The sequence below is a fragment of the Tachypleus tridentatus genome, chromosome 2 (genome assembly GCF_004210375.1).
Source record: "Tachypleus tridentatus isolate NWPU-2018 chromosome 2, ASM421037v1, whole genome shotgun sequence".
Taxonomy (NCBI): Eukaryota; Metazoa; Arthropoda; class Merostomata; order Xiphosura; family Limulidae; genus Tachypleus; species Tachypleus tridentatus.
In genome coordinates this window covers 155,952,479-155,967,053 of record NC_134826.1, presented here as the reverse complement: position 1 = coordinate 155,967,053, position 14,575 = coordinate 155,952,479, and the positions used below count along the sequence as shown (strand labels likewise).

Genomic DNA, 14,575 nt, shown 5'->3' with positions numbered 1-14,575 from the left:
TCAGAATCTTCAAGACATGATCTTTTACCTATAGACTGTTTTTCACTATTTTATTAAGATTTGTAATTGGAGTATCCATAATAAAGAAAGGGAAATTTCGGTGCCCACTGACCCCACCCACCATGTAGCCCTACGAGGGGATCACTACAATATCAACCAAGGACACTGCAGCAATGCCAGGGTTTCGTGAGCACTATACCAAAACACCAGCATTAGATACAATGTCCACAACACCTGTTGAGAACATCCAACACTGGTACTTGATTGACCCTAGCCCAAGTGGACCAGCCAACTGACCCAAGGGGGGCCACCCCATGACTGCCCATCTACACGAATTCAAGGCCAAAATGGTGTGTTAGGGTTGGACCCCTCAACTATCAGTATCCTCTCCTCCCCTACACAGGTTGCCACTCATGGCAAACACATTGGTGGATGTTTAGATCCCAGAAGAGGTAAACTGAAACAACAGAACCTTTACTGGGAGGTCCCCTCACCACATACAAACACATGAAGAGTTATGATACGCAGGTTAACAGTCAGTAACATTAGTTAAAAATTACATTTACTGTTCTTACATTAAAGTTTTCACAGTCAATTAGAATGTACAGCAAATGTGTACTTTATTAAAGTTGAAGCTATTGACAAAAGTTACATTAGAAGTTTTAAACAGGATATCTTGTGTGTAATGGACGTACACTTCACAACAGAAGAACAACTTACTTCTTCACAATTTTGTTGAGCTTCAGCCTTCCCAGCATCATTACAGGATGGCTGATCTTTTCCCTTACTAGAATCCATCTCCACATCAGTTTTTGGAGAATTCATCTGTTCCTCTTGAGACTTGTTTTCTATCTGTTCATTTTCTTCCATTGTTTGTTTTTCTAACATACTTGCAGAGCACACTGAGAATATCCCATGGATGTTAATTCTCACTTTAACCTTGATCTTTGCACTTTCACCATCACTTGATGGAGTAACCTTCTGGATTGTAAATTTACCTACCAATACAAATCAATTTCAACATACCAATAACATCACCAAAACTCACAAATATACTCTGAACCAATGTTTAGTACAAATATTACTGATCATTATTATAACACTTCTATTCTGTTCTGCATATTCTAATCTCGACAACCATTAACACAAATTTTCCATAATTTATGTATGCAATTTAAAAAACATTACACCCTTCCTTACTAGTTATTTCAATGAAGTCAGTATTATTATTACCACATCAAATTCTCTGATGATTAAACCACAGTTCACTCTTCTCAACAGGTGTCAAATCAAGCCAACATTGTTACCACATCAAATTCTCTGATGATTAAACCACAGTTCACTCTTCTCAACAGGTGTCAAATCAAGCCAACATTGTTACCACATCAAATTCTCTGATGATTAAACCACAGTTCACTCTTCTCAACAAGTGGGTCACATCAAGCCAACATTGTTACCACACCAAATTCTCTGATGATTAAACCAAAATTCACTCTTCTCAACAGGTGTGTCAAATCAAGCCAACATTGTTACCACACAAAATTATCTAACCATTAAACCACAGTTCACTCTTCTCAACAGATGGGTCATATCAAACCAACATTGTTACCACACCAAATTCTCTGATGATTAAACCACAGTTCACTCTTCTCAACAAGTGGGTCACATCAAGCCAACATTGTTACCACACCAAATTCTCTGATGATTAAACCAAAATTCACTCTTCTCAACAGGTGTGTCAAATCAAGCCAACATTGTTACCACACAAAATTATCTAACCATTAAACCACAGTTCACTCTTCTCAACAGATGGGTCATATCAAACCAACATTGTTACCACACCAAATTCTCTGATGATTAAACCACAGTTCACTCTTCTCAACAAGTGGGTCACATCAAGCCAACATTGTTACCACACCAAATTCTCTGATGATTAAACCAAAATTCACTCTTCTCAACAGGTGTGTCAAATCAAGCCAACATTGTTACCACACAAAATTATCTAACCATTAAACCACAGTTCACTCTTCTCAACAGGTGGTTCAAATCCAGCCATTTCAGATCCACTACAAAACTCATAACTATACACACACAACTAACCTAGAGACAAAAAGTTCAGAAGCCATTTCACATCCACTATAAAACTCAATCACAACTGCAAACACATAATTAACCTATCAGTGTTTGGGAGCCATGTTCACATCCACTAAATGTCTCACATCAAAACCAACAACACACAGACAGTCTTCTCACCAACAAGAAAACCTTGAAAGTTGACATTCTGTCTACAGTTGCTTCATGCTGTGACGCCAGCAGTGTTCTAATGTGATACACTTGTAGTTCATAGAATGGATTAAACTTTTCATCATGACTCTGTTACCAGATTATAATTACACAAGATAAAACAAGCCACATGGTGTTAACACTTCATCATGACTCTTACCACTTTATAATTACACTAGGTAAAACAAGTGGCCTGGAGTTAACACTTTGCAAGTGAAAATGAAAATAGCAGATGTAATATTAAAATTCATTATAATGACTTTATATTATGGATATATTTCTAAAGAAACTGAATTGGAAGACCTCCAAACTGGTCTCAATGCCATCAACAGTTTCATTTATTTACCTCTTTATATGTTGTGATACTCCACAAAAATTGGTTCTGACTGCAGTGAAAATAAACTGTATATTCTAAATCAATTATGTTTAATAGTACTAATTACAGTAAAATACCCATTATTTTTCTCTCTACAGGTTTGGCCCAACTAAGTTTCAAAACCCCAAATTAACTTTGCCATCAATATTATATCTTCTTAACAAGTTTCATTTTAAAGAAACTTTGCAAGTTTTCAGTAACCATGTGTCAAGAATAATTAAAAAAAGAAAAGTAAATGAATGGCTAATATGAAATGTTAAAAAACAATGTAAACAAGATAGCAGGAATGGCATTTGTATCATCCATACATACTATCACAGGCACACAGTGTGGTGGTATTTTAACAGACAAAAACTGGTTGAATAACTTTATAAATACGTATTACTGTACGTTAATTCTTGCCCATCCAACTATGATGCAATTGCTATCCTTACTAAATTGTCTGCACTGTTTCTTAAGGACTGACATCAGCTATCCCTACATTCACTTGTTTTATTAATGCTCTGTTTCAATAGACATACGAAGGTTATAGTAACCAAATACATTTGACGTTCTAAGTATAACATTTATTGTTTACAAAGCTGTACTTATAATCACTTACTAAATATAACTGAGACTCAAAGTATAACATTTACTGTTTATATATTATTGGTACTTCAGTTTCTTAACTCTTTTTACACAGACTTGGTCCAACTGACCAACCATGGGTCCACTCTGTTTACACATTATGGTTTTGCCACAGCAATGTTCTAATAGAGCACAAGTATCTTTACAAACTCTGGCAGACTTTCAATAAACATTACATCTTTTATAAGTAAAAAATAAGGTTTTCCAATAAAGTATCTTCACTAACGATTTGGCCCTGGATATATCATATTTTATTAGTCCACATATAAAGTATTTTTATGTTAAGGATAAAAATGCTTTTCTTCTTTATTTGAAAAATGTCAAATTTTGTTCTTCTAATCTCTAGAACCTCCTAAACACATTTCACATTTCTCTGTTCTTCCAGTAAGTTTGTTATATTTTATCTCTCATTTATCTCTACATTAATTCTGTAGTAAGGTGGTCAACGTTGACTGACCTTTTAATAAAAAAAATCTAAATTATCCATTTTCTCTTTCCAGAAAGACTTGAAATTGTAACATGAAACTATATTTGTTTATCCTAAATAGCTTTAAACTCATAACAGTATAAATCTATACTTAAATTCATTGTCCCCTGAAATGTGTCCAACTACTGCCCACACCATTATAAGTTGTTACTCACTCGAAGAACATGCAGCTCACGTTATTCTATCAACACACTGGAGATTAATAAACAGAGCTACTTTATCAACACACTAGAGATTAATATACAGAGCTACTTTATCAACAAACTGGAGATTAATAAACAGAGCTACTTTATCAACAAACTGGAGATTAATAAACAGAGCTACTTTATCAACAAACTGGAGATTAATAAACAGAGCTACTTTATCAACAAACTGGAGATTAATAAACAGAGCTACTTTATCAACAAACTGGAGATTAATAAACAGAGCTACTTTATCAACAAACTGGAGATTAATAAACAGAGCTACTTTATCAACAAACTGGAGATTAATAAATAGAGCTACTTTATCAACACACTGGAGATTAATAAACAGAGCTACTTTATCAACAAACTGGAGATTAATAAATAGAGCTACTTTATCAACACACTGGAGATATAAACTACAATAACCACACGAACTACAATGACAATTATATTAGCCACACAAACTACAACAACAATTACATTAACCACACAAACTACAATAACAATGATATTAACAATATAAACTACAATAACAGTTATAAGTATCTTTAGTCTACCTGTTCATTAGAAAAATAACTTACCAATGTGCGAATCAGGATATGGAATGTTAGCATTGTCAACATAGAATGCTTGAAGTGTAAAAGCGTCAGTCCTAAAGAATGTTAGCATCTTGGAGAATGGAACTTGGTGAAACTTTGGAAACACTTCCATTTCTCTGTAGAAACAAATCCAAAATTGTCAAATCTGATATTAGAAAATTAACTTTCTCTAAATCTTATCCAAACAAAAATAAATAATTTACTAAAAATTTCATAAATTACCCAAAAATATATTTAAAATAACAAACAATTTATCCACAAACAGCTAGTATTCTTGAAATACAACTCAAATATGAAAAATTATACATTCACATAAACAGGATATCTTGTTAGGAATAAGGAATAATTCCTCACAATTAGGAATAACTTTAGTATTACTAGCCAAAGAAAACTATTTAATAAAACGCACCCATCTTCCTTGACACTAGCATCCCATGTAATCTTTATAGGATATGGTTGAATATCAGTGATGGAGAATTCTCGAACTTTAAATGTAGGTGACAACATAGCACACTGAAAACAAAAACAACTATTTAAATCATTCCATTTTACTGGTACTTTTATTTTAAAAACATTGTACACCATTGAAATTCACATACCTAAAGATGGCAGTCCCTACTATTATAAGACAATAATGGAAATACCTGCAGAGCACAACCTCTAGCAACAGCCTCGTCTTGGTTGAGTGTAGTACTAGGCTCTCGACCGAAAACCTTCTGCACCAGACGTTTGATTGCAGGAATACGGGTAGAACCTCCAACAATTCCAACATCGTTCAGGTCACTGGGTTTCAATTCTATCACAAGAAATAGTTTGGTTGAACATGAAACAATGACAAATAACACTACTACTAACTTGTAACTTAACTCACTTTTTGAAAAATTCCTTCAATCTACTTGATTAATAACAACATCACCTGTATAATTTTGAAAGATACTGATATAAACTGTTAATAAGTACATTTTCTTTTAACTTTTTAAAAAAGTGTCCAGAAATAAGTATGTTTATTACAATGAATTTTAACTACATACAATTCAATATATTATTAATAAAGATCGGCATGGCAACCATGCCTGTAAGAAACAACAACAAAAATTACATACTGTTTGAAGAGCATTTTCAATAATGTACTAGTGTTTATAATGCCTAGTTCCAAACAAAGTACTGTAACAAGTTAACTTGTTAAACTATTGTCTATTCCCAACCTGTGGTACACATTCTCCAGGAGTACATGAAAACCTTACTGGAGCAAAACATCAAAAGAAAATAAACCCTAAAACTCAATACTGAAGGGCAATCTAAGTACCAAAGTATTCCACTAACCAGCACACAACATTCACATACTATTGACTACATCTTCTACCTTCTTATTAGCATAAACCACTCTTTTAAATTGTGTGTGTCAGGAGAAAACCACTGACTTAAATTCTTGGCTAAGGACTTAAAGTATAAAAAGGTTAGAAACTAGTGGTCTAGGCGGTCATCTTACTACAGACAAAACAAACTACAACAGTCTTTACCGAAGCTAGTCACATGTACTAGTGTTTAGAATGACAAACTGTGCAAAGGGTGTCCAACAAGAAAGGAAGATTCTGTACCATTATCATAGAATGATTAATTCTAACAGAATCACTTAACAACAAACATTGTACATACAATTCAGATTCATAATAAATAGCTGCAGCTAGAATTTCACAGTTACTGGTTTAAAACAACTGTCATCCTGGTGGACTACATGATAAACAGTTAATCTAACAGAACATTCTGTAAAAACTTGAAATAACACCACAAACTAACAATAATAAAGATGTGTTTCAACCAATACAGTCAACAGGCTTTACCAACATAAATATACTATATCAAAAAGTTGTTTTACAAATGTTAACTGCAGTAAAACTGTGTACACTACTTACTTGCTGCCTGTAAAACGTCTCTCATAGTAGCCTCAATCCTACCAAGAAGATCAGTTGCAAGCTCTTCAAACTTCTCACTATAAATATGCAGAAACAAACATTACTGTCAAGAAAAACAGTTCAGAGACTATATCATCCAAAGTCCCACATCACAAGCCATGTCAACATCCAGAAAATACCACAACTACAAATATATAATTAACATATTAAAGACAGAGTAAAACAAGTTCTCACATCCAAGAGAACATTTCATGTCAGATCTACAAACTACAAATACAATTAACCCACCAGATAAAGAGTTCACAAACAATGTTCACATCCGACCAACAAATACACAACAAATCTACAGGAAACAAATCACATCCACTACACGTCTCACAACAGACAAATATATAACTAACCTATCAGATACAGAGTTCCCATCTACTACGTTTCACAACAGACAAACAAACACATAACTAACCTATCAAATCCACTTCACATCTATTGCATGCTTCACATCAGACTAACAAACACATAACTAACTTATCAGATACAGAGTTCATAAGTATGTTCACATCTACTACATGTCTCACATCACACCAATAAACACACAACCTATCAAACAGAGTTCAGAAGCCATGTTCACATCCACTACAAGACTCACGTCAGAACCAACAATACACAGACAGACTTCTCACCAACAAGAAAACCTTGAAGGTTGACATTCTGTCTACAGTTGCTGCATGCTGTGACACCAGCAGTGTTCTAATGTGATACACTTGTCATTCAGAGAATGGATTAAACTTTTCATCATGACTCTGTTAACAGATTATAATTACACTAGGTAAGACAAGACACCTGGTGTTAACACTCTTCATCATGATTGTTACCAGATTATAATTACACTAGGTAAAACAAGACACTTGGTGTTAACACTCTTCATCATGACTGTTACCAGATTATAATTACACTAGGTAAAACAAGACACCTGGTGTTAACACTCTTCATCATGATTGTTACCAGATTATAATTACACTAGGTAAAACAAGACACTTGGTGTTAACACTCTTCATCATGACTTACCAGATTATAATTACACTAGGTAAAACAAGACACTTGGTGCTAACACTCATCATTAGACACCTGGTGTTAACACACTTCATCATGACTGTTACCAGATTATAATTACACTAGGTAAAACAAGACACTTGGTGTTAACACTCTTCATCATGACTGTTACCAGATTATAATTACACTAGGTAAAACAAGACACTTGGTGCTAACACTCATCATTAGACACCTGGTGTTAACACACTTCATCATGACTGTTACCAGATTATAATTACACTAGGTAAAACAAGACACTTGGTGTTAACACTCTTCATCATGACTGTTACCAGATTATAATTACACTAGGTAAAACAAGACACTTGGTGTTAACACTCTTCATCATGACTCTTACCAGATTATAATTACACTAGGTAAAACAAGACACTTGGTGTTAACACTCTTCATCATGACTGTTACCAGATTATAATTACACTAGGTAAAACAAGACACTTGGTGTTAACACTCTTCATCATGACTGTTACCAGATTATAATTACACTAGGTAAAACAAGACACTTGGTGTTAACACTCTTCATCATGATTGTTACCAGATTATAATTACACTAGGTAAAACAAGACACTTGGTGTTAACACTCTTCATCATGACTGTTACCAGATTATAATTACACTAGGTAAAACAAGACACTTGGTGTTAACACTCTTCATCATGATTGTTACCAGATTATAATTACACTAGGTAAAACAAGACACTTGGTGTTAACACTCTTCATCATGACTGTTACCAGATTATAATTACACTAGGTAAAACAAGACACCTGGTGTTAACACACTTCATCATGACTGTTAACACATTATAATTACACTGGGTAAAACAACTCTGATTACCTTCTTACTGCATATTGATATTCACATAACACTGTAAATTGTAAAACCACCATCATTACATAAGTATGTAACAGTAAAAGCCAAGATATATCAGAATATTTGGAAACCAAATAAATGTTTTGCATGTACCAGTTGGTCGATCACCTGGTATTATACTTTAATGGTTTAATCAAGTTTCTAAAAAAACATCCTTAAAAACAATGCATTTACGGTTGATTTTTACCTGCCATCTAATTCATGCAAGAACCATAATTAAAGCAAAAGACTGTTTTAGTGTAATAGAACTGTAATATTTTGGTATTTTTGTCCAAACATCAGACTGGCGGTTGGAATACCAACTTAAAAATGTTGTTCCATCTCTGCTCACTGATGTATAGTAGTTTTGTTATTGCTTAGTTCACTAAACTATTTATTATCTAAATGTAACAGTGACAACTACCTTCAACTTTTCTATTGAAATGCAAGGTCAAGGAAACTGAAGTTAAACTGGGCAGACGTACACCCAATATAATTTGGGTCTTATTTTTGCTGGTACCATATTTTATGATTTGTGCCCCCCTGTTGATGGGTGTTTGTTTACTGGCTTCATTTATATATTTCTTCTCCTGCACAAGATTAAATCTAACAATATTTCACCTCAAGTTTTGATATGTTGTGTAAAAATCATGTCAGTCCTTTTGATGTAGTTTGCTTTTACGTTTGTTTATATATGTATACCATGAACAGTGACTGTCACACTGTGACATCAATTAACTGTATTATAAATTTAAGTAGTTTACAAATCATATTTTAACATCAATAATTATTTTATTATAAATTAACTTTATTATAATTCAACTGTTTATCATTATTCTTACTTCTATGTTTAAGTCTTATCACTATTCTGTCAGGATAGGTGAGCCTTGCAGTTGAAGTACATACATGTAGTAATACTTTACTAAATTACAGAATTACTTACAAACTTTATAATATATGAGAATGACACCCTCTGGTGGGGTTAAGGGGCAGAATTCCCTTAATATACAAGCCTTGTATATAATAGCTTTGTATATAAAAGTCTATGAAACTTCAAGACTCAAATATTTACATACAATATACAGTTTATTTTCCATGTTATTAAATAACTAAAAGTACTGGAACAGTAAAATAAGTAACAGTAAAATTTTCACTGCTATACACTAGTAAACAGACAAGTAACAGATGTTTATACCATAAAAGGTCCTTAAAACTACATAAAACTAAAACTCAGTAGCAGGTTATTACAAACATGGATGTTTAACAAGCAGAAAACAGTCAGTAGCAAGTTATTACAAACATAAATGTTTAACAAGCAGGAAACAGTCAGTAGCAGGTTATCACAAATATGGATGTTTGACAAACAGGAAACAATCAATAACAGGTTATTACAAATATGGATGCTTAACTATAGACTTTGTAAATCTATATTTAGGTTTTTTTAATATTTGCTTTTAAATCAACAAATTAACTAATGTATAATACTAACATCTGAATAACATATCAACAGTTTGACACCAAACTCACTGAGATAAATTCCTAAAATAGTAGTAGAATGCAATTTCATATGCAAGTCAACAAACACGATGACATAGTTTTGCCCATAACCCACAGCAATACCATGAATGAATATCAGTTAGGCTGAAACTCCCTGGGTACACAAAGTGAAACTTTATGCCAAGAAGAAAAAATTAATTTTAAGATGAAAGGTTCTGTTGACTGATGAAAGATGTTTAGAAATTACCTAAAATGTGATATATAAATGAAATTAACTCACCTGAATTTAAGACAAAACTAGGTACTATTTAGTAAGTTGTTAGTAAGTTTTAGATAAATATTTCCACTGTGAAGACGTACAAATCAAAGGATATCGATGAAACCAAACACGGACAACTGTTTATTTTATAGGCACAGTTTTTAACTTACTTTGAGCATGGAAAAAAAAATCACAATCTTGACTAACCAGATCATATAGACTAATTATTCATACACTAAAGTATTCTTTAACTGGAGAAATAAACTGACCGTTTCATTTTTGCTCCAACATCCTTGTCTTCCATTAAACATTCAATGTTCAGTGGTAGTTCATGTGGATTAACGCTCATCTGTTTCTTGAGTTTCTCACTTTCACTTAGCAGCCTCACAATGGCCTTCCTACTGGCCATAACATTAATCTTGTACTTGGTGCGAAATTCTTCAGCAAACTGACGAACGAGAACGTTATCGAAGTCTCTCCCTCCTACATTTGTGTCCCATGTAGCAGCCAGCATCTGGTGTGTTTTATAATTATTGAATAGTTGGTACATCTTACTAAAAACTACACTACATGTCTTGAAAATACATATATTGCCTTTAATCTCACCATATCTAGTAAATACAAAGTTATTCTAATGCACAAGTGACTATTTTCCTTCACTAAGATAAAGTGTAAAATAAAAACAAACAGCAAGACAGATCTTTGTAACCATTTAACAAGTTCCTTATTCATAGTAACTACAATAAAAAATATAACAAATACCAATTATTAAAAATGTTCTGGTTTCTTAAACACATTTTAGCTAAAATATTCTATATTTTAATGATAAAATTACTTTTTAATTAGCTCAAAATACATGTAAAAAACCTAATATAATACATTAATAGTTCCTTTCATAGAAAGATATTTACAGAAAAATAATAATTATCACTTCACTCTCTGGTGTTAAGAAAATTGGGAATACATTTGATAGAAGTTTTCCAAAACTCAAAGAGCAAGTTATCAGAACCTAAACTTTAGGGTAAAACAGTTTTCACAAACTCACAAGGAATATTAACTTATTTCTACTTTCTCATATCTAATACAAAAACTAAAGCAGTAAGAATTTAAAAAAGTTAAAAACATTAACAAAATCTATGCCTGCTCACAAGTATTTTTGATACAGTAAAATTTACATATGGCATTTTGAGACAAAGTTCAGAAACTATGTTCACATCCACTACAAAAATCACATCAGACCAACAAACACAATTAACCTATCAGAGACAGAGTTCAGAAGCCATGTTCACATCCACTACAAGACTCACGTCAGAACCAACAACAAAAAGACAGTCTTCTCACCAACAAGAAAACCCTGAAGGTTGACATTCTGTCTACAGTTGCTGCATGCTGTGACACCAGCAGTGTTCTAATGTGATACACTTGTCATTCAGAGAATGGATTAAACTTTTCATCATGACTCTGTTACCAGATTATAATTACACTAGGTAAAACAAGACACCTGGTGCTAACACTTGATCACGACTCTGTTAACAGGTTATAATTACACTGGTAAAACAAGTGACCTGCTTTTAACACTTCATCATGACTCTGTTAATAGATTATAATTACACTAGGTAAAACAAGTGACCTGCTTTTAACACTTTATCATGACTCTGTTAATAGATTATAATTACACTAGGTAAAACAAGTGACCTGCTTTTAACACTTCATCATGACTGTTAATAGATTATAATTACACTAGGTAAAACAAGTGACCTAGTTTTAACACTTTTCATCATGACTCTGTTAGCAGATTATAATTACACTAGGTAAAACAAGTGACCTGCTTTTAACACTTCATCATGACTGTTAATAGATTATAATTACACAAGGTAAAACAAGTGACCTAGTTTTAACACTTTTCATCATGACTCTGTTAACAGATTATAATTACACTAGGTAAAACAAGCTTTGTGTTAACACTTTTCATCATGACTTTGTTACCATAAAAATGCGATAAATAATGTGCAACGAATAACATTAATCAGATAAACAACAAATAAACATCTGTAGAAACATACTTTTTATCTGCTATTACTACATAATACATGACAAACCTTACCTTAAGTTTACCTTTAGTAAAAGCACAAGCTGATACTTGGATAGATGAATGACCCACATCCACAAACACTACATTTTTAGGCTTATCATCTTCTAAGTCTGTCTTGTAGAAACCATAATTCAAGGCAACTATATGAAAAGTAAACAGTGGTAAAGAAGCCTTAATTCGAGGGAAACTATATACAGCATAAACTGTGGTACCTTTAAAGAACTGTGCGTGTGTAAGTGGCTTTGCTTCTAATATCTATATCACAACATGCTAAGTCAGTATAAAATAAATTTAACACTAATTTACAGATTAAAAATAACCCTGATTGAACTTGTACTACTTTATGTTAATTTATAAAGGGACTCAGTTTTCTATATTCACCTAAACAAGTTGACTCCAAAGATTTAAAAAGATTAACATAACACAGGGGTGGCCAAACCGCAGATCATGAGCCACACACGGCTCTGACATATAATGTGCGGCTCGCAGAAGTCGGCTGAGCTCATTTTTGCATCACAATTAACATAAAAGGTAAAACATTTTCAAGCTTTATCATTATTTACTGGGTACAAACAGAGAATTCACTGGATTAAAATGTAAGTTTAGTGTTCATGATGAGTAAATATATTTAATAATTTAAATCCTAATTTTAATGTTAGTGTTGAGTCAAGGATTAAAGAAATTTTGGATCAGCAAGGTTTACAGAGGAATTGTGCTGGAGAATCAGTAATCATACAAGCAAGAATTACAGAGGAATTGTGCTGGAAAATCAGTATTCGTACAAGTGTTGCTGACAATGTTTGTTTTAATAGGCATGGCTTGTAATTGTGTGATTGTGGAGTGTGTGGTATTGTTGTACACAGTGAAATTAGCAGAGTGTCAGTGTGATACTGGGCACTGTAGTTTGGTCAGAGTGTCAGTGTGATACTGGGCACTGTAGTTTGGTTACATTGCCCATGTTGGAGCTTGTTGTTTCTTTTCACAGTAAAATTAGCAGAGTGTCAGTGTGATACTGGGCACTGTAGTTTGGTCAGAGTGTTAGTGTGATACTGGGCACTGTAGTTTGGTTACATTGCCCATGTTGGAGCTTGTTGTTTCTTTTCACAGTAAAATTAGCAGAGTGTCAGTGTGATACTGGGCACTGTAGTTTGGTCAGAGTGTCAGTGTGATACTGGGCACTGTAGTTTGGTTACATTGCCCATGTTGGAGCTTGTTGTTTCTTTTCACAGTAAAATTAGCAGAGTGTCAGTGTGATACTGGGCACTGTAGTTTGGTCAGAGTGTTAGTGTGATACTGGGCACTGTAGTTTGGTTACATTGCCCATGTTGGAGCTTGTTGTTTCTTTCACAGTAAAATTAGCAGAGTGTCAGTGTGATACTGGGCACTGTAGTTTGGTCAGAGTGTCAGTGTGATACTGGGCACTGTAGTTTGGTTACATTGCCCATGTTGGAGCTTGTTGTTTCTTTTCACAGTAAAATTAGCAGAGTGTCAGTGTGATACTGGGCACTGTAGTTTGGTCAGAGTGTTAGTGTGATACTGGGCACTGTAGTTTGGTTACATTGCCCATGTTGGAGCTTGTTGTTTCTTTTCACAGTAAAATTAGCAGAGTGTCAGTGTGATACTGGGCACTGTAGTTTGGTCAGAGTGTCAGTGTGATACTGGGCACTGTAGTTTAGTCAGAGTGTCAGTGTGATACTGGGCACTGTAGTTTGGTCAGAGTGTTAGTGTGATACTGGGCACTGTAGTTTGGTCAGAGTGTTAGTGTGATACTGGGCACTGTAGTTTGGTCAGAGTGTTAGTGTGATACTGGGCACTGTAGTTTGGTCAGAGTGTTAGTGTGATACTGGGCACTGTAGTTTGGTTACATTGCCCATGTTGGAGCTTGTTGTTTCTTTTCACAGTAAAATTAGCAGAGTGTCAGTGTGATACTGGGCACTGTAGTTTGGTCAGAGTGTTAGTGTGATACTGGGCACTGTAGAGTTTGGTCAGAGTGTTAGTGTGATACTGGGCACTGTAGAGTTTGGTCAGAGTGTTAGTGTGATACTGGGCACTGTAGAGTTTGGTCAGAGTGTTAGTGTGATACTGGGCACTGTAGTTTGGTCAGAGTGTTAGTGTGATACTGGGCACTGTAGTTTGGTCAGAGTGTTAGTGTGATACTGGGCACTGTAGTTTGGTCAGAGTGTTAGTGTGATACTGGGCACTGTAGAGTTTGGTCAGAGTGTTAGTGTGATACTGGGCACTGTAGAGTTTGGTCAGAGTGTTAGTGTGATACTGGGCACTGTAGAGTTTGGTCAGAGTGTTAGTG

At 34.0% G+C, this 14,575-nt stretch overlaps 1 protein-coding gene across 1 annotated transcript in view; it reads right to left on the bottom strand.

The window, feature by feature from the left end:
• LOC143245437 (heat shock 70 kDa protein 4L-like) overlaps nt 1-14,575 on the bottom strand; it is a 57,666-nt gene that overhangs the window by 21,507 nt on the left and 21,584 nt on the right. Inside the window, 7 exon segments of the mRNA XM_076491801.1 lie at nt 721-998; nt 4,540-4,673; nt 4,967-5,070; nt 5,202-5,353; nt 6,471-6,547; nt 10,448-10,692; nt 12,283-12,410. Of these exon segments, the coding sequence (XP_076347916.1) occupies nt 721-998; nt 4,540-4,673; nt 4,967-5,070; nt 5,202-5,353; nt 6,471-6,547; nt 10,448-10,692; nt 12,283-12,410 (1,118 nt within the window).